At 42.2% G+C, this 20,936-nt stretch overlaps 1 protein-coding gene across 1 annotated transcript; it reads right to left on the minus strand.

The window, feature by feature from the left end:
* Nucleotides 1–3,488: 3,488 nt before the first annotated feature.
* On the minus strand, nt 3,489–20,354 carry LOC117457004 (extracellular calcium-sensing receptor-like). Its single transcript, XM_071205161.1, has 13 exons — nt 20,140–20,354; nt 19,751–20,045; nt 19,426–19,512; nt 18,953–19,222; nt 18,588–18,788; nt 18,225–18,500; nt 17,647–17,874; nt 17,415–17,538; nt 16,353–17,234; nt 11,090–11,441; nt 10,925–11,002; nt 3,893–4,148; nt 3,489–3,563 (listed from the first exon to the last, which is right to left on the minus strand). The coding sequence occupies exons 1-13, from the start codon at nt 20,352–20,354 to the stop codon at nt 3,489–3,491; spliced, it is 3,339 nt and encodes a 1,112-aa protein (XP_071061262.1).
* Between the last annotated feature and the right edge of the window lie 582 nt (nt 20,355–20,936).

The following is a 20,936-nucleotide window of genomic DNA, read 5'->3' on the forward strand; positions in this document are numbered from 1 at the left end:
GGCGAAGACCCTATTGAAATTGGAAAAAATCGGTCGCGCAGCGACCGATAAACCTGCCAAAAACACCCAAAAACATGGAAAACGACCGACTAAAGCACCAAAAATGTTCGTAAATAATGTCGGCTGATAGACCGCGTGAGCCCAGTGAGCCCAGCCCTTCGCCCACGTGACTGCAAATCGCATAATTGATATCGTAACTATCATCATAGTCGCTCGCGAAGCGAGCGATAACCATGCAAAACCCCCTAAAAACAGGGTAAAAATGGGGCAAAAGTCCTTCCATGTTATAGACAGACGGCCTAGGTACAGTGAGGGGGTCCCATCCGCGTCAATGTTAAATCGAACATGATTGAAACTGGACGGATTATTTATTATTATTATGATAATTATTTGAACTTTTGAAACGCACTTTTGACCCCCGCAGCATATGTGAAAACTCACCAAATTTTGCAGTCGCGTCAAAAGTGGCGCAACTTGAAGTATGTCATTGGTCCCGGAACTTAACGTAAAAAATTGCGTAGGCCACGCCCACTTCCGTTTTTGACGTTAACTCCCCCTATTTTAACTTTCACGTAAACCAACGAAACTCGCCACGCATATCTAGGGTGCGGAGACGAACCAAAAAGCCTCTTGGAGGGCTAAAAAATAACGTACAGGAAGTCGGCCATTTTGAATTTGGTGTCGAAAAAACGCGATTTTATCGCGTTTTTTGCCCTATTTCGCGTACCTACGAAATCTATCTCCTCCTAGGGACTTTTATCGTACGACTCGAAATTCGTCGGGTAGCTTCGCGAGACATGGGAGAGCTTAAGTTATCACGAGAATTTTTTTCTTTCGCACGGCGTAGCCGTGATTTGTCGCCAAAGTTCGCGTTCGTACGATTTTTGGCGGTCCCTCGCCATGGAACCCGATGATGTCATAACTCAAACTGACATTCTCAGAACGCCACCAAACTTCACATGACGTTTAGCACCACAGCCCTGAACAGCTCTAGGTCAAATCTGATGTTACTTAATTTGGCGTTACCATGGCAACGGATCCTTCGCCATAAACAACGGTGTCGCTGTAAATCCAATGGACACGGTCCCATCGTCCCCCAATCTTCACTTTTATATCACTGGTCCATGCCTCAACAGCTCCAAGTGAAATCTGAAATCTCAACGTATGCCGTTTCCATGGAAACGGCATCCCTCGCCAAAACATCCGATGTTGTTGTAAGTCAATGGAAAATCGTCCAAACAGCACCAGACTTCAGACTATCATTAATGGTCCGGCCCTCAACAGCTCCAAGTGAAATCTGAAATCTCAACGTATGCCGTTTCCATGGAAACGGCATCCCTCGCCAAAACATCCGATGTTGTTGTAAGTCAATGGAAAATCGTCCAAACAGCACCAGACTTCAGACTATCATTAATGGTCCGGCCCTCAACAGCTCCAAGTGAAATCTGAAATCTCAACGTATGCCGTTTCCATGGCAACGCGTCCCTCGCCATGAAACATCATGTTGTCGTAATTCAATGGAAAATCATCCAAACACAACCACACTTCATATGATGGCTAATGGTCCGGCCCTCAACAGCTCTATGTCAATTATGGGATGTCATCATTTGGCGTTGCCATGGTAACGCATCCCACGCCGTCAAACATCATGTCGTCGTAATTCTATGGAAAATCATCCAAACACCACCAGACTTCAGACTATCATCAATGGTCCGGCCCTCAACAGCTCTACGTGAAATCGGAAATCTCAACGTATGCCGTTTCCATGGCAACGCGTCCCTCGCCATGAAACATCATGTTGTCGTAAGTCAATGGAAAATCGTCCAAACAGCACCACACTTCATATGATGGCTAATGGTCCGGCCCTCAACAGCTCTATGTCAATTATGGGATGTCATCATTTGGCGTTGCCATGGCAACGCATCCCTCGCCATCAAACATCATGTTGTCGTAATTCAATGGAAAATCATCCAAACACCACCAGACTTCAGACTATCATTAATGGTCCAGCCCTCAACAGCCCTACGTGACATTTGAAATCTCAACGTATGCCGTTTCCATGGAAACGCATCCCTCGCCAAAATATCCCATGTTGTTGTAAGTCAATGGAAAATCGTCCAAACAGCACGAGACTTCAGACTATCATCACTGGTCCGGCCCTCAACAGCTCTACGTGAAATCGGAAATCTCAATGTATGCCGTTGCCATGGTAACGCACGCATCCCTCGCCGTCAAACATCATGTTGTCGTAATTCAATGGAAAATCATCCAAACACCACCAGACTTCAGACTATCATCAATGGTCCGGCCCTCAGCAGCTCTACGCCAATTATGGGATGTCATCATATGCCGTTTCCATGGCAACGCGTCCCTCGCCATGAAACACGGTGTTGCCCTAATTCAATGGAAAAGGTTCCAAACGCCACCAGACTTCAGATGTTGACTAATGGTCCGGCCCTCAGCAGCTCTATGTCAATTAGGGGATGTCATCATATGCCGTTTCCATGGGAACACGTCCCTCGCCATGAAACACGGTGTTGCCCTAATTCAATGGAAAATGGTCCAAACAGCACCAGACTTCATATGATGGCTGATGGTCCATGCCTCAACAGCTCTACGTGAAATCTGAAATCTCAACGAATGCCGTTTCCATGGAAACGCATCCCTCGCCAAAAAATCCAATGTTGTCCTAATTCAATGGAAAATCATCCAAATAGCACCAGACTTCAGATGATGGCTCCTAGTCCGGCCCTCAACAGCTCGATGTCAATTATGACCTCACCGCGACACACACGTCGACGTGCGGACAACAGCCTGCGGAACGTCGAAGACCCGCTCAACGCTGCTTGCAGCTTTAATTATTATTATTATTGTTGTTGTTGCTATAATGCAGGGGTATTATTATCCAGTGGAATGTCCTTACCTACTGGCCTAGTTAAATCAAAGTGGTTACTTTTTTTTGGCTGGGCAGTGTAGTTTTACACACCGTCTTATTTGACTTTCTCAGGACTTAAAACTGTTTTTTCGGGGCAGACCCCCAGAAAGAAAAATATATATTTACACACGTAAGGTCATCATCCTAACAGTTTTTTATGCTCTTCGAGTCATCCGTGAGCAGAGCATCAAGTTGGTGTGGCGGTACGTGGGGGGTGTTTGTTGGAAATCCTATTCAACTAAAAGCCAGACAACGCCACCTTGGGAATTGCACCCAAGGAAATAATTATTCCAAGTACCAACAAGGCACTCAGGTTCGTGATACTGAGGGGCAGGAGACGTGGTTCCAATTTGTCAAATGTTTTATTTCTGGCATTAACATATAATTAAAAACACCATAAGATCATTATACACACTGGAAATAAAGGGGGGAACTCTTAATTCAGGGATGCTGAGGCTTACCAGTGGATGGAGGTGACGAGGGGTGAGAGGGATCCCAACAAAGTAAATTAAGGCACCCGTGATCACTACACACTCACACGAAGGAACACAAATCAGGGGGGAGCACGACACACAAATGGGGAAGCCACCACCGGGGACGCCAGCACCACACCTTTGGCTCTCAGCAACTAAGAGGGGCAAACAAGACACAATTACTGGGATAAACAGTAAAAACTATTTAATACACCGACCAACACATAAGATAACTAGAAGACAATAAAAAGTCAAGAATACTACAAAATACTGATTTCAAGTAACTGATATCAACTGAAATAAACAAAACAAATTTAAAGCAACAGGGTCGAAAACTAAACCAAAGAAACAGTCTACTTAATCTTGAATTAAATAAACAAAACAAACTTAACCCAATGAAATAACTAATCATGAACAGAGATTAATCGAACGAACCGCGATAACAATGTTTAAAATATGGCCCTGTAATGAAGAGCAAAGGCACAGTGATACCAAGAGGCTGGTACAGACAATGTAGGCCAAGAGCAACACCCGCCAGGCCGTAGTGTGGCGGTGAAGCACAGTAGGGCAGGCAAGCCGGCTGTGCAGACAGACACAGCCGTGAGGGCAGACCCTGGGGCAGACCAGCCGTCCAGGCAACAGGCATGCAGGCAAGACACTCGTAGATGTAGAGCAGTCGTGGATGCAACACAGACGTGGAGGCAAAACAGCAGTCCTTTATCACGCTTCCAGCGCAGAGCCTAGCAGACATTAAGCGATCAGGTGATGTTACAATAACAATAATAGGTTAAGATCATTCAGGAAGAATGAGACAAGTAGAAGGTCTACCTACCGATCAGGCCAAGTTCAGACAAACACACAGCAGGAGAGCTTCATTTACAGCGGCAGCAGGCATGGGCTGCAGGATCCCTGCAAGGGTCTAAAACCAGCGATACATTTAGTATTCAGGCTAATTGTCATGCTAGGTGTACAACAAACGGCAGCCACTGCAAACTCACCGGTGCCAGCAGAGAAAGCACGTCACGTCAGCGGAACCCGGAAGTGGCCTTCGTGCCAAAGAGCAAGAGCGACACTGACCCCTCTGTTTAGAGTATAGGTCAGGTCCTGATAATTTATTCCGGTAAATTACTCTGACCTTACTAATTGACCTGACCGAAGTTACTGAGTCTATGTAAGTTTACTGCTTGGCTCAGATCCACCAAACGTCAGCAAGATCTCACCTCTATTAACTCCCCGAATAACCAGGTTCAATTAACTGCTGTTTCTATTCAGACAACTCTTTTTAATCTGTTTAAGCGATCCCGAAGGATTTTGGTATCAGTAAATGGGGTGTGTTCCTACCTAAGTGTGTGTGGCAGGGTGCAGTCTTACCTTTGAAGCAGGAGAGGAGAGTACATATTTTCCCTTTTATTGTCCCAATCCAAAAGGTGAGATCAGTTTATTTGAAGAAAAAGTAGGTCCAAACCAATACAGAGTCTTTACCTTTTAACACATTATAATCATACAAAACATATCATGCTGGGGTTATATTTTTTATCTAAAACCTTAATTCATATTCATTCAAATCATCAAATCATGTATTCTGGTACGTTCTAACAACGTCTTCCAGGAAAAGTCTAAATCATGTATTCTGGTACGTTCTAACAACGTCTTCCAGGAAAAGTCTAAATCATGTATTCTGGTACGTTCTAACAACGTCTTCCAGGAAAAGTCTAATCATGTATTCTGGTACGTTCTAACAACGTCTTCCAGGAAAAGTCTAAATCATGTATTCTGGTACGTTCTAACAACGTCTTCCAGGAAAAGTCTAAATCATGTATTCTGGTACGTTCTAACAACGTCTTCCAGGAAAAGTCTAAATCATGTATTCTGGTACGTTCTAACAACGTCTTCCAGGAAAAGTCTAAATCATGTATTCTGGTACGTTCTAACAACGTCTTCCAGGTATCACTTACCGAGAGCCATCTAACCCAGCTCTGAGGGCCAGAGCTTACCGGGAGAGAGTATACCAGGGGTTTCCCCCTCTCTCCCCTTCGAAATCCAAAAAAGCCAGTCTTTTTATGCTCAAAAAACCCCATAGCAAACCCACAAACACCTCCTCTATACCCAACCAACATATTCTATTGGCTCTGGCATAAGACACACCTTCCCAAGTTTGTGTAAAACAAAACATGACTAGACATATTCTATGACTATGACATAACCACCTTTTTGAGGCCTCAATGTGTTTCTCCTTAAGTCCGGAGCCCCCCTCCCTGCTGTGAGAGGAGAGGAAAGAACCTACCTACTCTCTTATCAGAGAGTAGGGCATAAATCATTTTAGGTCTTACACTCAACTAAACAAACCACTTTGTTTATGCTGTAAATATAGAAAAACCTAAAATATGAAGCATTTTCATTGTGGGTTATACAAGAATATAATTGATTATATTTGATTACAACTAACTTTCATTTTAAGTATTCAACATACTATGAAGCTCTCAACACCTCTTTATAAAGGTTGCCCCGTGTGGTGATAGGGCTGAACAGTCTATCCTGCTACATTGGCATGCATATAACAGCTGACTGCGGCGATTACCATCTTGTTCAGCAAAACGCCTCACAAACGTATTAAGATCTAAAGCTTTAGTGTGTTTTGATTCAATGCTGAGTGCAGCCAAACTTGAAAGTCTCTTCTCTGTTATTGTAGACTGCAAATACCTCATTCCTTCCGTCTACTTGGGCCGAATGCGCCGTCCCGTTCAAATGAAATCACAGCCAAACCCCGGTCGATCCGCCCCTGCTTGACCGGTACTTGCTTTTTATCAAAGTCAATGCGGAAAACCCGCACTCACACAGGTAGGCGGAGGTGAAGGGAATGAGCACTTTTACAGCCTTTTTGGCGAGGTGGAGGAACTCGGTCTCCACAGACAGCCAAAAGTGAGCAAGTGATGTTTTCTGCCGCTGTCTCCTCTTTCCCTTTAGGTAACTTCACAACAAATCGATCCATGTTGCCGCTCGCATAAAGTTAGCTGAAGTTAACTAGCTAGATTTCACTGTTTCTCGTTATCTTTTTCTCACGCTGCGCCTCCCCTGAAGCTCCCTCGGGCGCGCCTCACACTTTGAAAACCGCTGGTTTATATGACGGGGGGTTACGTATTGTAACACTAGGTATATAAGCACAGGCGGAGCCCTTTAATGGACTCTATGGGTACTACTCTCTATCATGCTATGCGGGCATTCACCTACTGAGTTGCATAAACGTAGCCGGCCAATCGGGGTGAGCCTACCTGAATGCGTGCAGGCCCACAGTATATAAGGGGGCTACGCCTCCCGACTATCATCCTACACCCTCTTCAGCGAGCAGCATAGGAAAGACAGAGGGCTCCGACTGTGCCTATATTACTAGGGTTACAATACGTAACCCGCAGTTATACACTGAACAAAAATATAAATGCAACACTTTTGTTTTTGCTCCCATTTTTCATGAGATGAACTCAAAGATCTAAAACATTTTCTATATACACAAAATAACCATTTATCTCAAATATTGTTCACAAATCTGAAAAAATCTGTGATAGTGAGCACTTCTCCTTTGCCCAGATAATCCATCCCACCTCACAGGTGTGGCATATCAAGATGCTGATTAGACAGCATGATTATACACAATAAAAGGCCACTCTGAAACGTGCAGTTTTGCTTTATTGGGGGGGTCTGGGGGGGTCCGAAAACCAGTCAGTATCTGGTGTGACCACTATTGGAGCACCACCCAATGGCGGTGGTGGAAGGTTCACCTCTGCTCCACGCATCCCTTGATGGCTGATGAGCTAGTCAAATTTACAAAAGAAGGAACTCAAAGCACCAGGATAGAGGTTAAACAATAATCTATTTTAATGGTAGAAAATAACAATACACCATACACCATGTACTCCGGGCTCAATTCCTACCACCGTGTGATAAACGTACCACGACAGCCAGTCAGGAAGAGAGCCCTGAGCATAAGAATGTTACAGCTTAAATACAAATTCTGTGGCAGGAGTTGTGTCGGTTCCTCCTCCCTAGCTATTTGTTATTGGCGATTTCACTTCTGGGCGAGCTAGCCAGTGAGTTGGCAGTTCTCCATTGGTCAGTTTCACTTCTGGGCGAGCCCAAGACAGTGAGCTAGTAGTTCTCCATTGGCCAGTTTCACTTCTGGGCAGACCCTAGGCAATGACTCAGCAGCCGTTGACTCCGTCTGATTCGCTCCCTGTGTGTGTGTCAGAGTTCCCGTTAAAATATTTTTTCGCCGGTCAACATGTCCGTTAAAGTTTAAATCTTCCGGACAAAATGAGAAAAGTGCCGGTCAAAGGTCTTCTTTGTTATTTATTGAGCTTTAAAACAAATTGATATGATTCAATATTAAACTAATTATAGTAGATTAACTACATTATTCAAAAGTGAACAGTAACTTACAATAACACAGGAATAATAAACGGAGCGCTCTCTCCTTCTCCTGACAGCCCGTCAGTATCATGCAGCTCGCGGATCAGTAATGAGTGACCCGACAGTGAAACTAAACATATCTATAACTAGTTACGTTAGTTTGAGAGGTAATTAAAATAGCTACGTGTGATATTCTAACCTGAAGTGTGTGTTGTCCGCTCACCGCTGATCATGCAGAGCTGCGTGTCGACTCGTCAGCAGCAGCTGATCTCTCTCTCCCGTCAGATTAGACTTCACTCGGGTTTATGTCCATATCAGTCAGATCTAGCTAGTTCTAGCTAATGATATGACTACCTGCTTATTAAAAGACACCTAAACAATAAGTGTCGCTATGCAACCGGGTGAGGCCACAAAGTATAGCGCAGCATTATGCATTTGTTTACATGCCCACCGGAACCCCGAGGCATTACCAACAGATCAACGCACAATCAACCCATACAGGACACCTCTTTCTCCACATTAAGTGTTAGACATTATAATTGACTATTCTTGTCTGTCACATACTCTTTTGTCTGTCACATAAATGGTGCAAGTTGCGCAACTGATGTGGTATTGCGCTAAGCGGGAATTATTTTGAACGGACACTTTGACCGGAGAGATTTAGATTTGCCGGTCTTCAGCATATTTTACCGGTCGTAGTCCGGTAATTACCGGCTAACGGGAACTCTGGTGTGTGTGTGTGTGTGTGTGTGTGTGTGTGTGTGTGTGTGTGTCTAAATAAGGATGGTTCCTGTCATGCAACCTGCTCCTACTTCATACAGAGTAATTAAGCACACACATATATTTAAGCCAATTATTCCAACATGTTGTGGCAATTTAGCACGCACGACATCCTCTGAACTTCCTCTAACCTCCAAGTCAGTTCACTTAAATACATTCTTAACGACCATTATCCCATGGCCTCTCTAGGAGCCTTGCAGGATATGAATTATCCAATTAACTAACGTCTGCACAGGAGCGCACATACATTTTCCCCTATGCAGCTACTTCCCAACATTGTTATCGTTTCTTAGCTAATACATGCTGGATATGAACCACTAATCAACAAGACTTTAATTGTATTAGGTCTGAGGAAGCCCCTCTCTTGGAGTTCCTCTGACCTCTTACCAATTCAATTAACATGGGTACATCTGCTGTTCATTTGCAAAGACCATTAATAATTAGCAAAGAGACTCCCGTGCCTCTTCTACTGACTTTCTGAAAAATACTCATCCACGGGTAATCTTTTTATTCAAGGCAGAAATCACAGGCTGTACAGCACCTTACCTACTCACAAATAGCCAAAAAAACACCTTTTGATTAAGTCAAGTGGAAGAAAAGACCATTTGCGCTAAATCTACTTCTACTAAAAATGGGACATCATTATAGGAACATCAATATAAAAAACCTCTATATTTAAGAGGAAAAAATTGACTTGTCCATCCAAGTTTTAACACACATGAATATATACAAAAACACACATATATCAGATGACATTAAAAATGAATATACCAGAATTACACCGTATTAAACTTCCTGCTATAACACGTTATTTTAATTATTCACCACCATTTGCCTCACGCAGTGCAACACATCTCCTTCGCATAGAGTTGATCAGGTTGTTGATTGTGGCCTGTGGAATGTTGGTCCACTCCTCTTCAATGGCTGTGCGAAGTTACTGGATATTGGCAGAAACTAGAACACGCTGTCGTATACGCCGATCCAGAGCATCCCAAACATGCTCAATGGGTGACATGTCCGGTGAGTATGCTGGCCATGTAAGAACTGGGATGTTTTCAGCCTCCAGGAATTGTGTACAGATCCTTGCAACATGGGGCTGTGCATTATCATGCTGCAACATGAGGTGATGGTCGTGGATGAATGGTACAACAATGGGCCTCAGGATCTCGTCACGGTATCTCTGTGCATTCACAATGCCATCAATAAAATGCACCTGTGTTCGTCGTCCATAACATACGCCTGCCCATACCATAACATACGCCTGCCCATACCATAACCCCACCACCACCATGGGCCACTCGATTCACAACATTGACATCAGAAAACCGCTCACCCACACAACGCCACACACGCTGTCTGCCATCTGCCCTGAACATTGAAAACCGGGATTCATCCGTGAAGAGAACACCTCTCCAACGTGCCAGACGCCATCGAATGTGAGCATTTGCCCACTCAAGTCGGTTACGACGACGAACCGGAGTCAGGTCGAGACCCCGATGAGGACGACGAGCATGCAGATGAGCTTCCCTGAGACAGTTTCTGACAGTTTGTGCAGGAATTCTTTGGTTATGCAAACCGATTGTTGCAGCAGCTGTCCGAGTGGCTGGTCTCAGACGATCTTGGAGGTGAACATGCTGGATGTGGAGGTCCTAGGCTGGTGTGGTTACACGTGGTCTGCGGTTGTGAGGCCGGTTGGATGTACTGCCACATTTTCTGAAACACCTTTGAAGACGGCTTATGGTAGAGAAATGAACATTCAATTCACGGGCAACAGCTCTGGTGGACATTCCTGCTGTCAGCATGCCAATTGCACGCTCCCTCAAAACTTGCGACATCTGTGGCATTGTGCTGTGTGATAAAACTGCACGTTTCAGAGTGGCCTTTTATTGTGGCCAGCCTAAGGCACACCTGTGCAATAATCATGCTGTCTAATCAGCATCTTGATATGCCACACCTGTGAGGTGGGATGGATTATCTCGACAAAGGAGAAGTGCTCACTATCACAGATTTTTTCAGATTTGTGAACAATATTTGAGAGAAATGGTTATTTTGTGTATATAGAAAATGTTTTAGATCTTTGAGTTCATCTCATGAAAAATGGGAGCAAAAACAAAAGTGTTGCATTTATAATTTTGTTCAATGTCAGCCCTCTACTGGACTCTATGGGTACAGTGGGTGGAGCCCTGATGTGTAAACGCCCTGTCGTCCAACAACATCGACCCATCACACTGCCCCTGACCGGCCTTTGGTTAACAGCCACCACACCCCCACTTCCGTTGTGACCGCGGAGAAGTCGGGGACGCAGCTTGGATAAGACACACTCACAAACGCTTACCTCGTGTAGAGTGTGCATGGAAAAAATTGTGCGGAACACTCTGTATGGAGCTTACTGCGCATCATGTTCCCCAGGTCCCTAAGGAGCATGGGAAAAACATAAGTGCACTCTATCCCAGGGGGGGGGGTCAGCAGACTACTGACCCACAGCCCCTCCCCCTCTCACCAGTCATGTGTTGCCCCGGCAAGCACAGACGACGAGAAGGAGCCAGACATGTCCAAGAGATAACATTTTATGAAGGGGCCTGGCGTAGACCAAGACGCCGCCGTGCATATATCCTCCACACTCACGCCGTTGAATAAGGCTGTTGACAAAGCCATAGAGTGTGCACGGACCCCAGTGGGGAGGGCTCTCCCCGCCCGTCCATAGGCATGTGTAATGCACTCGCAGAGCCATCCTGTCAGGCGCCTCTTGGAGAGAGCTTTTCCAGCCACACCATCCCCAAAGCACACAAACAGCTGTTCAGTGTGCCTAATGGCAGCCGTGTGCTCTACATAACATGCCAGCTCGTCGCAGCCTTTTGGAGGGCGAGTTGCGTTTAACCCAAAGCTCCAACCAACGCGATCATAAGGCTGCAGATAGCAATGAGCTTTGAATAACCAAATATTGATAGCTTAGCTTGGCTACTGCTCTTAGAGTAGTTGCCTGCGCAGTGAGAAGATGAAAAAGGACTGAATTAGTTGACAAACCGGAACTTATGCTTTTCCGGGGTCATGCAAGGTCACACATGATTTTGTTGACATAAATACTCGACCTGCGTATGCGTGAGACCAGAGGTTGCGCTAGACTATTTTGCTGCCCGTCATTTTGACGGACAGGATCATAGAATTTCCGTCAAAATCCAGTATTACTCTATTACTCTCGTGAACTGTCAACGGGGGTGGCGAGGGCGCACGCTCCTGAACTGTTAGCACCGTGTTATGAATGCTCACTGCACCTCACGGGAGCATAAAGCAAAAACTTGCAGACATTTCAATGATTTGTACGGCAAAGTTAGGTTTGGAAACGGTATCATTTCCTTTTTGGCGGTGTGGAAATTGATGTAAAGTATTATGGCAAAAAGTTTAATACAGCGTAATTCTGGTATATTCATTTTTATGTCACCTGATATATGGGATGTTAAGTGTTAGTTAATGAGAGAAATGTATGTGCGTTCATTTCAAGACTCCTAAAGAGCAGGAGACGATTGGGTCACACACAATTAGAGAGACAATGGTCCTTCTGATTCTGGGTGAGCTGACTTCGGGTGGATGGAAGTTCAGAGAGGGCCTGGGGGTATGAGGACAGTTAAAGACCCCGTGAAGTGTGCGCCTGTGCATGATCTGTTATGCTAATACATATAGTAATGACCAAAATTGTCCATTGAAACCCATATCAAAAGATGTTGGAATAGCAACTCATTTGATGAGTTTTGAATTTGCTGCCGTGAAATCCGCAGTTGACCTCCGCCTTCGTGAGCGTGGTTTGCGAGCTACTGCGTGACGTCACAAGATGGTCGCCTCCGAAGTGTTTACATTCATCACAGTGTATTGTTTCTCTGTTTCAAAGTCGAATTTATCAAAGTTTTTGAGCGAGTATTTTACTGGAAAGTGTGTCGGAGTCGACTGGAAGTGATTGCCAATCGAGAAAACCTGACAATGGAGGCGACAGTGAAGAAAAAGGGAGGAAAAACACACGGGAAGCGATGCATTGCCGCTGGCTGTAGTAATGTCAAGTCTGCCGAAGTGGCGATGTTTCTGTTCCCAAAAGATGAAGGTGAGTCTGGCTGGTGTCATTGTTTCGTAGATTCGTTGATTGTTCATGACAAATAAAGGCCACTGGTCGATTCGAGAGGGAGAGAAAGAGAGACTGAGAGAGTTACAGGGTTGTTGTTAGCATCTAGTGCTAGCTTGGAGCTAACGGAGATTAGCTGTTTCAAGAGGGAGAGTCCTCTCCTGTTGGACTGAGAGAGATAATGTCAGCTCAGGGAGGTAAAGGACTCTGAGTGATTAGATTGTAAACTGTAGCCTAAGTTATCTCAGTTGGTTTGGTCATCTATGTAAACAAATATTTCCATCTATGTTAGTTGTATAAAATAGGTTAAGAAATCCTTCCAATGTTTTTTGATTATTGAAATATATGTTTGATATGAGTGTTGAGAGCTGTATCCATAAATATCTTAATGTTGCCCTCAAAGTGCACCAGATTGATGCCTTTAACTTCAATTTAAAGAAAAACATCTTCCCGGGTGAGGGTGTGAGGTCATCACAAATAAAACAGGTTCACATGGATAGGATACTAGATAAGTGTGCACACTCATTATGTACATTACACATTTTTCTTGGATTTGTTAACACTATAGTCCCTAATATATGTGTAGAAAGGCAGGAAATGGAATTAAATCGAGAAAAACTGTCAAAATCAATCATTTCTCTCACACTTGTATCACTTTCCAAAGTCTCCGCCATGTTTACAATCACAACTGGGCCCATCTTGTGACGTCACCGCCGCTATCGTCTGCAACTTCCGGTAGGCTCAGACGGCCGTTATTATTAAAAAATATTTTTTAATTTTTCATAATTAATTAATCAATAATTAAAATTATTTTAGCCATGAACAGGCACAATGATATGTAAGGAATGAAACTGCCATTTCATTTTGGCGCAAAAACATGCACTTCACTGGCACTTTAAGCTCTGTTGGTTAGCTGGTCCTGAGGAGGTCATGAGATGATGACTGGTAAATTCCCAACAAGTATGGCTTTCATAAAGAAAAACATATGACTATTGTGTGATAAGCTACATGATAAGATGTGTTTTGCTTCAAACTGAAACTGTTTGGTTCTCTGCTGGTACGCGCTGATTCACTGTGACACAGCATCTTTTGCATCTCCCAATGAGATGACCTGAAAAGATGACCAGCTGACCCAACCCCTCCTGTTTGTTTTGGTGTGAAAGCCTGTTCGGCCTTGGGTTCGCTCTCTCTTCTCGGGCTGCCAAGACCGAAGGGTCTAAGCAGCACGTGAACCAGGGCAGGAGTACTCCTTATATTACTTTATATTATATTGTATGGTATTGTATTATATTGTATTGCATTATTACCTTTTATAATTAAAACAGATTATTGTTTAACCCTCGTCCTCGTTGTTTTGAGTGTTCCTTCTTTTAAAGCAAACTCATAGGATCGGCGCGGAGAAGAGATATCTACTCCAACATGCAAAACATGGAATAACACTGGAGCCTCGCTGCTGGGAAACTTTGGTGCTGTTCTAAATTTGTTCTAATCTGTCAAAATGAAAATCCGGAATATGTCCGGAAAATATTCGGTTAACGCGACCTCTGCGTGAGACAGAAGATATCCAGTGCTAACCACTGCCGCTGGGGTCAGTAAGGATGAACTATAACTGCTCTTCACCCGTTGAATCACGTGGAACTTGTGTGCAAACATTCTGACAGCTGTTATAGTCTTTAACAAATGAACAATTGTTGTGAATATATAAAGTATACATGCATGTAATGTAAATAGTTAATTTATATACAGGATATATATGTTAAGAGCATATTTATTTGACTAATCAGACAAGACATTTTAACAAAGTTTTACTTAGTTAAATTATAGTTTTAATTATATCATTTCAAATACACAATATAACAATACTAACGATTTTTAACACATATTCATAATTCAAAAGTATCTTTAGAATTTCCTGAAAGATTGCTTCTTGTGTTTACATTCAGCACAGTAAGATTTTCTTCCTCAGTATAAATAACGCATCATTTGTACACATGTGTGAAACGTAGCCTTTTCAGCTGAGCTGTTGTCATTTCATTTCATTTCAAACCTTTATTTATACAGATAAAATCCCATTGAGATCATTGATCTCTTTTCCAAGGGAGACCTGTTCAAGTAGTTCCACATGAAACATAAAAGCATAAACAGAACAACAAAAGGACTCTGGATAATGTCTGCAGAGGAAAGACAGATATGTGTAGTGCACCTAAAACAGCCCTACTATAACCACATAACAAGGTTTTTGCATTTCATTAAGATTAAGGATGAAGGACAACAAGAAAAATGAGAAGCAAAAGACAAGGTGTATACACATGAACATGATGTGTCTAATGGCCTCCCCGCTCACATCTGATTATATTCTTCATATAAGATTACTTAATTTTATAGGCAGGGATATTGTATGTTGTGCCACCCATCAGGGAACATACTGTGGGCAGGACAAAGTACACCTTTTAATTAATTATGTTAGTTTAATAAAGTAAACTTTAGAATAAATGCTATGTCATATCAGCAAATACATTATTTGTTTCAGCAAATAAGTCTATAACCATATATTTATTTTGTATTTTTAAGTTTTCTTTGTTTTTTTTATGAAAGCAACATAGAGAAGCTAGAACATGCAATAATATAAAGGGTTTCAATCTAGGAATAATAGTTGAACAATCCATTCATCCAAAAACACATTGTTTTTCTAGAACAGATTACAAATCACCTGAAAATGGTACAAACAAGTGGCAACATGTGTGATGAAGGTGTTTCGTTGGGATATATCATGCATTCGAAAACTTAAACTCGCTCCATTGCGGAGATATTCCCGCGAGAGTGCGGAAAACTTTAATTAATTTATTTCAAATGTGAAATGTTACCAATATACTCATGGACCACTAGGGGGCGCTCACGGACCACCAGTGGTCTGTGGACCACACTTTGAGAAGCACTGGTGTATATGCACATGATATTTAATCTGTTCGTCTCAAATGCAAAAATACAAAATATGATAAAGGAAAGGTGTACAATTCAGATGGTAAAGTAAGAGCAACCTAGGCTGAGTTATGATTCTTTGCTTAGACAATGGTATCTTTACATCAAACTGTCATATATTTGCTTGTGTTATTGTATTAAAACACAGGGAATGAAGGGAATAATAAGTTTTACCCAGCCATTATTTATTCTAGAAATAGATTAAATATTTAAGTCCTCAGGCAACACCACATGGGTATTTTCAATAACATACCAATTACTATGGCCTTTGGTCCACACCCAAACAGCTTCTAAGTCCATTGAACATTAAGCTTATGTAAAACTACCAAGGTGTTCAGGAACTTCATTTTCAATGTAAATGTGTGGACAAGGAGAACAGAGTTTTGGCTTGTAATTACACAAATGTGGCTGCCAACACCATTGGTTATTGACCTGTTTGGCTTTTGACCCATTGTGTTGTCAAACCTTCCCATTGGCCTCAAATACCACCTCATTGTGTTGTGACTTTTAAAGTGCTTGTGTGAACAGGACTTCTATTTGGACAAAGGAAATAAAACATTAAAAAAAAGAAGTTTATATGTTATAGGCCTCAGACCATTTGATCTATTTATTGTTTGTGCTACATTTCCATCTTGGTCATTCCACGACCCATGATAGCTTTCTTTGTGTTCCTCACCCATGATAGCTTTCTTTGTGTTCCTCAGCAGCATAATGTAACATTTGGGACCAAACAGTGCCATCAAGAGGCCAAAACTGGAGGCCAGGATGGCAAATACTTCTACAACATCTGCATATTTGCCTGGAGAGTTTATGTAAGCAGGAACAAAGGCCACCCACACAGCACAGAAGATCAGCATGCTAAAAGTGATGAGTTTGGCCTCATTGAAGCTATCTGGAAGATTCCTTGCCATAAATGCTAACAAGAAACTAAGTATAGCCAGTAAGCCAATATAACCCATTAACACTGCAAATCCAACTGTGGACCCGACTACACACTCATACACTATTTTGTCATTGTAGTATTGAGTGTTCTTTTGAGGCACTGGTGAGGAAGAGACAAGCCAAGCAGTACAAATCACTGCCTGAATGGATGTAAGAAGCACAACTGTCCCTCTCTGCTGTCCAGCACCAAACCACTTCAGACTGGCTCCACCTCCTGGCTTGGAGCCCTTGAACACAGCCAGAACCACCATGGTTTTAACAAGAATACAAGAGATACAAAGTACAAAGCTTATCCCAAATGCTGCATGTCTCAATTGACATGTCCACATTCTGGGACGGCCGATAAACAGCAGTGAACACAGGAAACATAGCTTAAGTGATGCTAAGAGCAGGAAACTCAGCTCTGAATTGTTGGCACGTACCATGGGTGTGCTACGGTGATGGATAAAGATTCCTAGGACAACAGCACAGATACACGTGCCGAGTAAAGAGGCGGTTGTCAAGCAGATACCAAGAGGCTCTTGATAAGAGAGGAACTCCGTTTCTTTAGGAACACAGTGGTCACGCTGGGGGCTGGACCAGAAGTCCTCTGGACAAATGCTGCACTCCATGGAGTCTGTTAAAATAAGGGAAAAGAGAACACTGACAGTTAAGTTGAATGGGCCACTAATGCCCAAAACTTTATTGCTCGCTATGTATCTAGTAGTGGACATGTGCTTTTTTTTACACTTGGGCATCAAGAAAGTGACAAATGTATAATCGCTGGTTTAAGATGTCGTTTTATAATAATACCAACCAGTTTCATTGCTGTACTTTCCCTCAGAACAAGCGACACAGTCATAACAGCAAACAGGCTGTCCCTTTTTTCTGGTCATGCGGCTACCTGGAGAACAGCTCTCACTGCACACGGACTGGGGTGGCTGTCAGGATTGTAAAAGTTATAGAACAGTTATTCAACACTTTATGATTGTGTTATTGTGTGTCATAAAGTACAGAAATCAAAAGAAAAAACAATAAACAGGATTAACCTGTTTGAAGACAAAGCTCCAGAAGATGTTTTCTTCATCAAGTGTGAGTTCTTCACCTTTGGAGGCAGACTTCTTAACAACACCCACATTCTGAACATTTATTTTTCCATCAGGGAGCCACTGCCAGTTTATGATATCATATATTGGTAAGGCATCACCATTCTCATCAAATGATACTTGATCCCCAAATGTTGTTGTAAAGTTGATCTTTTCCAAGTAATGTATAAGCTACACAGGGATACAACAGACATATAATTTGAGAAGGTGAGACAAAACATTTATTGTTGTTGGCTTTGCATTAGTATTGTGATGTTCTGTCTGATATATTGTTGATTTCTATGTCAATTATTATAGTCAAAAACATCAACCACTGTTGCCATTAAGTAATTAAGTTTGTCACAAGAAAAAAAGGGAATTGTATTTTGTCTTGTAACTTCTATGATTAAAGATGTCATCCTCTACTCAAAGATAATCAGGAGAGTATGTCTTCTTTTCCCCAAATGTATTTCATTCAGTAACTCTAGAAGAAGCAGGAGATTTCAAAAACTAAACAGGTGTAGTGCAAACTGATATCACACCTGCCATGGCTCCAGTGTTTGCAAAGCAGCACAGCTGTGCCCACTGAAAGGCCCTCTCCCTGGCACACAGCGCAGCATATCATCAAGGGCATATGCCAGGGCATACACAGCCTTGTAAATATTGTATTCTGGCCTGAGGTTTGAAACATCCAAAAACTCAGTCTCCACACTTGCTAGATCTTCCTGCCCAGTGCAAAGAGCTCCCCCAGCTTCCACCCAACCTGCTGGAGGTGGTGCAAATTTACACCGAAATGTGTATTCCCAAAACTGACTTACCTGAAATGTAATTAAAACAAAAAATGCACAGAAATAGCAATTATAATTATGGAATTTACAGAAATGATAGTAAGATAACACTCTTACCATTCTATTTCTATGATTATTGGACTTGTCTGGACTTGTTTTAAGTAGAAAATCCTTAAACCCAGATATTTCTCCTCGACGGATGGCAATGCCCAGGGTGCCACCCAGGTACGGCATGAAGCGGGGGTTCTGGAGCCCAGTTGCTGTTGTCCAGGCTTCACTGGCCATCCACTGCAGGCCTGTCATATTCTGCCTTACCACCTGTAATTTGCTCTTATTTAATCTAATTTTTCAGATTGATGTATACATAACATAATTTACTTACTCGGAATGAATACTTAAACTACTACACATTATATTTAAAACAGATATTTTAGATGGGTAGATTATAAATAGATAGATATATAGATTGATACTGTAAATACCTCTTCCATTAGTTGAATCATGTGGATCTGATGTGCAAACACAATGACCACACGAGCGGTTGATTTCTTCATTAAATGGACAATCCTCTTAAGTTCAGCTGGGTTGTCACCCCAGGGCAAAATCTCAGAGTAGGCCAGACAACCTCCAATAGATTCAGTTAAGTCAGATTGGAAGGATCGGGCAACATGGCGGCCATAATCATCATCACTGACCAGCAGACCGGCCCAAGTCCAGCCAAAGTGTTTCATAATCTGAATCATAGCACGCACCTAAATAAAAATAAAGCACAGGGATATCTGTTCATGTCTCACAATAAAATAAGAGTCGATTTTACCACTACACTTATTTTCTATATCTACGTAGTTTCATTAAGGATACACAATGCCAACACAGTACATTTACACACAATTACAGCTCAGTAAACTCTTTGTAAAACATATGTATTGCATTTCTAGAACATAGTTTGTTTCACCTGGAAAGCATCACTTGGAATTGTTCTGAAGAAGGATGGAAACCTCCGCCTATCACTCAGGCAGGAACATGTGGCAAAGTAACTGACCTATAAAGACATACAGTATTCACACAAGTGTGACTTTTTTACTATTACTTCAATTCAGGGTAAATAAATAAATAATTTCAGCTTTTACAAATGAACTGTTTTAAAATATGCATTAAAAATATAACTTCTACCAAATAAAGCCTGAGATTTAATGTAATATTTACCATCCTTTCACTTTTAAGTATATACACATTTGGTGCATCAAAAGAACAGCTAAAACTGAAGACAGGAAACTTACCATGGGCAATTTGAATAAACCTATCACATCAGATGTGGCGATTGAAAATGTTGAAAAGGGATCTCCCACAATCCCAAGGACTGGGGGGGTCCCTAAACAGGTCTCTTGAAGCAGAAACTGCTCCTCTCGACCGCTGGCTAGTGACAATGCAGCACTGAATCCAATTACAAGTGTGGCACAGTTGTCGTACAGACTGTATCCCAGAGACACATTCTGTAGCAGGTTGGGTTTTTTGTTGATCTCATCAATAGCATAGGCCATGGTCATGGCATGTCTAAACCCTGGAGGGTCAAAACTAAAAAAAACATTTCTAGATTAACCACTTGAAAAATCAATATATATATATAATTATCGGTAAATGGTGTCTACTTCATGTGTTTGAAACTTACCCTTGGCAGCTGAGCTGATTTGGCTCTGACGTGAACGTCGGCTCATGGAAGACAGATGTGTAGTGGACCTCAAACAGACCACCGAGGATCACATCACCAGCCTTGTGCATCTCATTCAAATTAAACTGTTTCCTTAATTTACAAGAGGAGAAAAGAGAGGAAGACTCAGATAAGAACCAAATCAAGAACAGAAATGTCTCTAGAAATGCCCCCATAATGGCCCTCCTTCCTACACCCATTTGGCTTCATGCAATGTTACCTAATTTTATAAGTAGGGCTAAGTCATGTCTTTGGTCATGCTGGTTTTCGTCATAGTTTCACACCGCCCATCGGGGCACAGGCAGTAGTGTAAGGGAAGGGCATACATATCAAACCAGATTTACAGGCAATATGATGATGACATTATTTATTTGCTGTATTTTCTGTTAATTTCTTTATCCGGGTACTTAATTTGTTTGTTATTTTGAAGTTAGTGCAACCTAAAACTCTGTAAAATGTTGCTGAATGGAACAATTGATAAATCATCTTTATAACTTGAATACATGTAGAGGAAAATAAAAGTAAACAGGAATAAAGAAATATAACAGAGATAGCAATTATTTTCCAGCTCCGGATCAACCCAGAATTGTCGATTACTCGAGGATTTGATCTTAATGTGACTGATTTGTCTACCAGTTACACGGTTGCTTTATAGCAAGAGTAGGAAAATATGGTTTTGAAACAGACACTCATTCCATTCAGGCTATGGTGTTGATGAATATCTGATTTGATCTCTCTCTGTGATGTGTATATATTTT

Source organism: Pseudochaenichthys georgianus, chromosome 13 (genome assembly GCF_902827115.2).
Source record: "Pseudochaenichthys georgianus chromosome 13, fPseGeo1.2, whole genome shotgun sequence".
Classification (NCBI taxonomy): Eukaryota; Metazoa; Chordata; class Actinopteri; order Perciformes; family Channichthyidae; genus Pseudochaenichthys; species Pseudochaenichthys georgianus.

Bases quoted from the DNA above. Each gene is read 5' to 3' on its own strand.
- LOC117457004 (XM_071205161.1), bottom strand. From the start codon at position 20,354: ATGGGGGCATTTCTAGAGACATTTCTGTTCTTGATTTGGTTCTTATCT. The intron at 18,501-18,587 runs GTAAGAGTGTTA...ATTACATTTCAG, and splicing joins ATAATCATAGAAATAGAATG to GTAAGTCAGTTTTGGGAATA. The intron at 17,235-17,414 runs GTTGGTATTATT...TTATTTTAACAG, and splicing joins AAAGTACAGCAATGAAACTG to ACTCCATGGAGTGCAGCATT.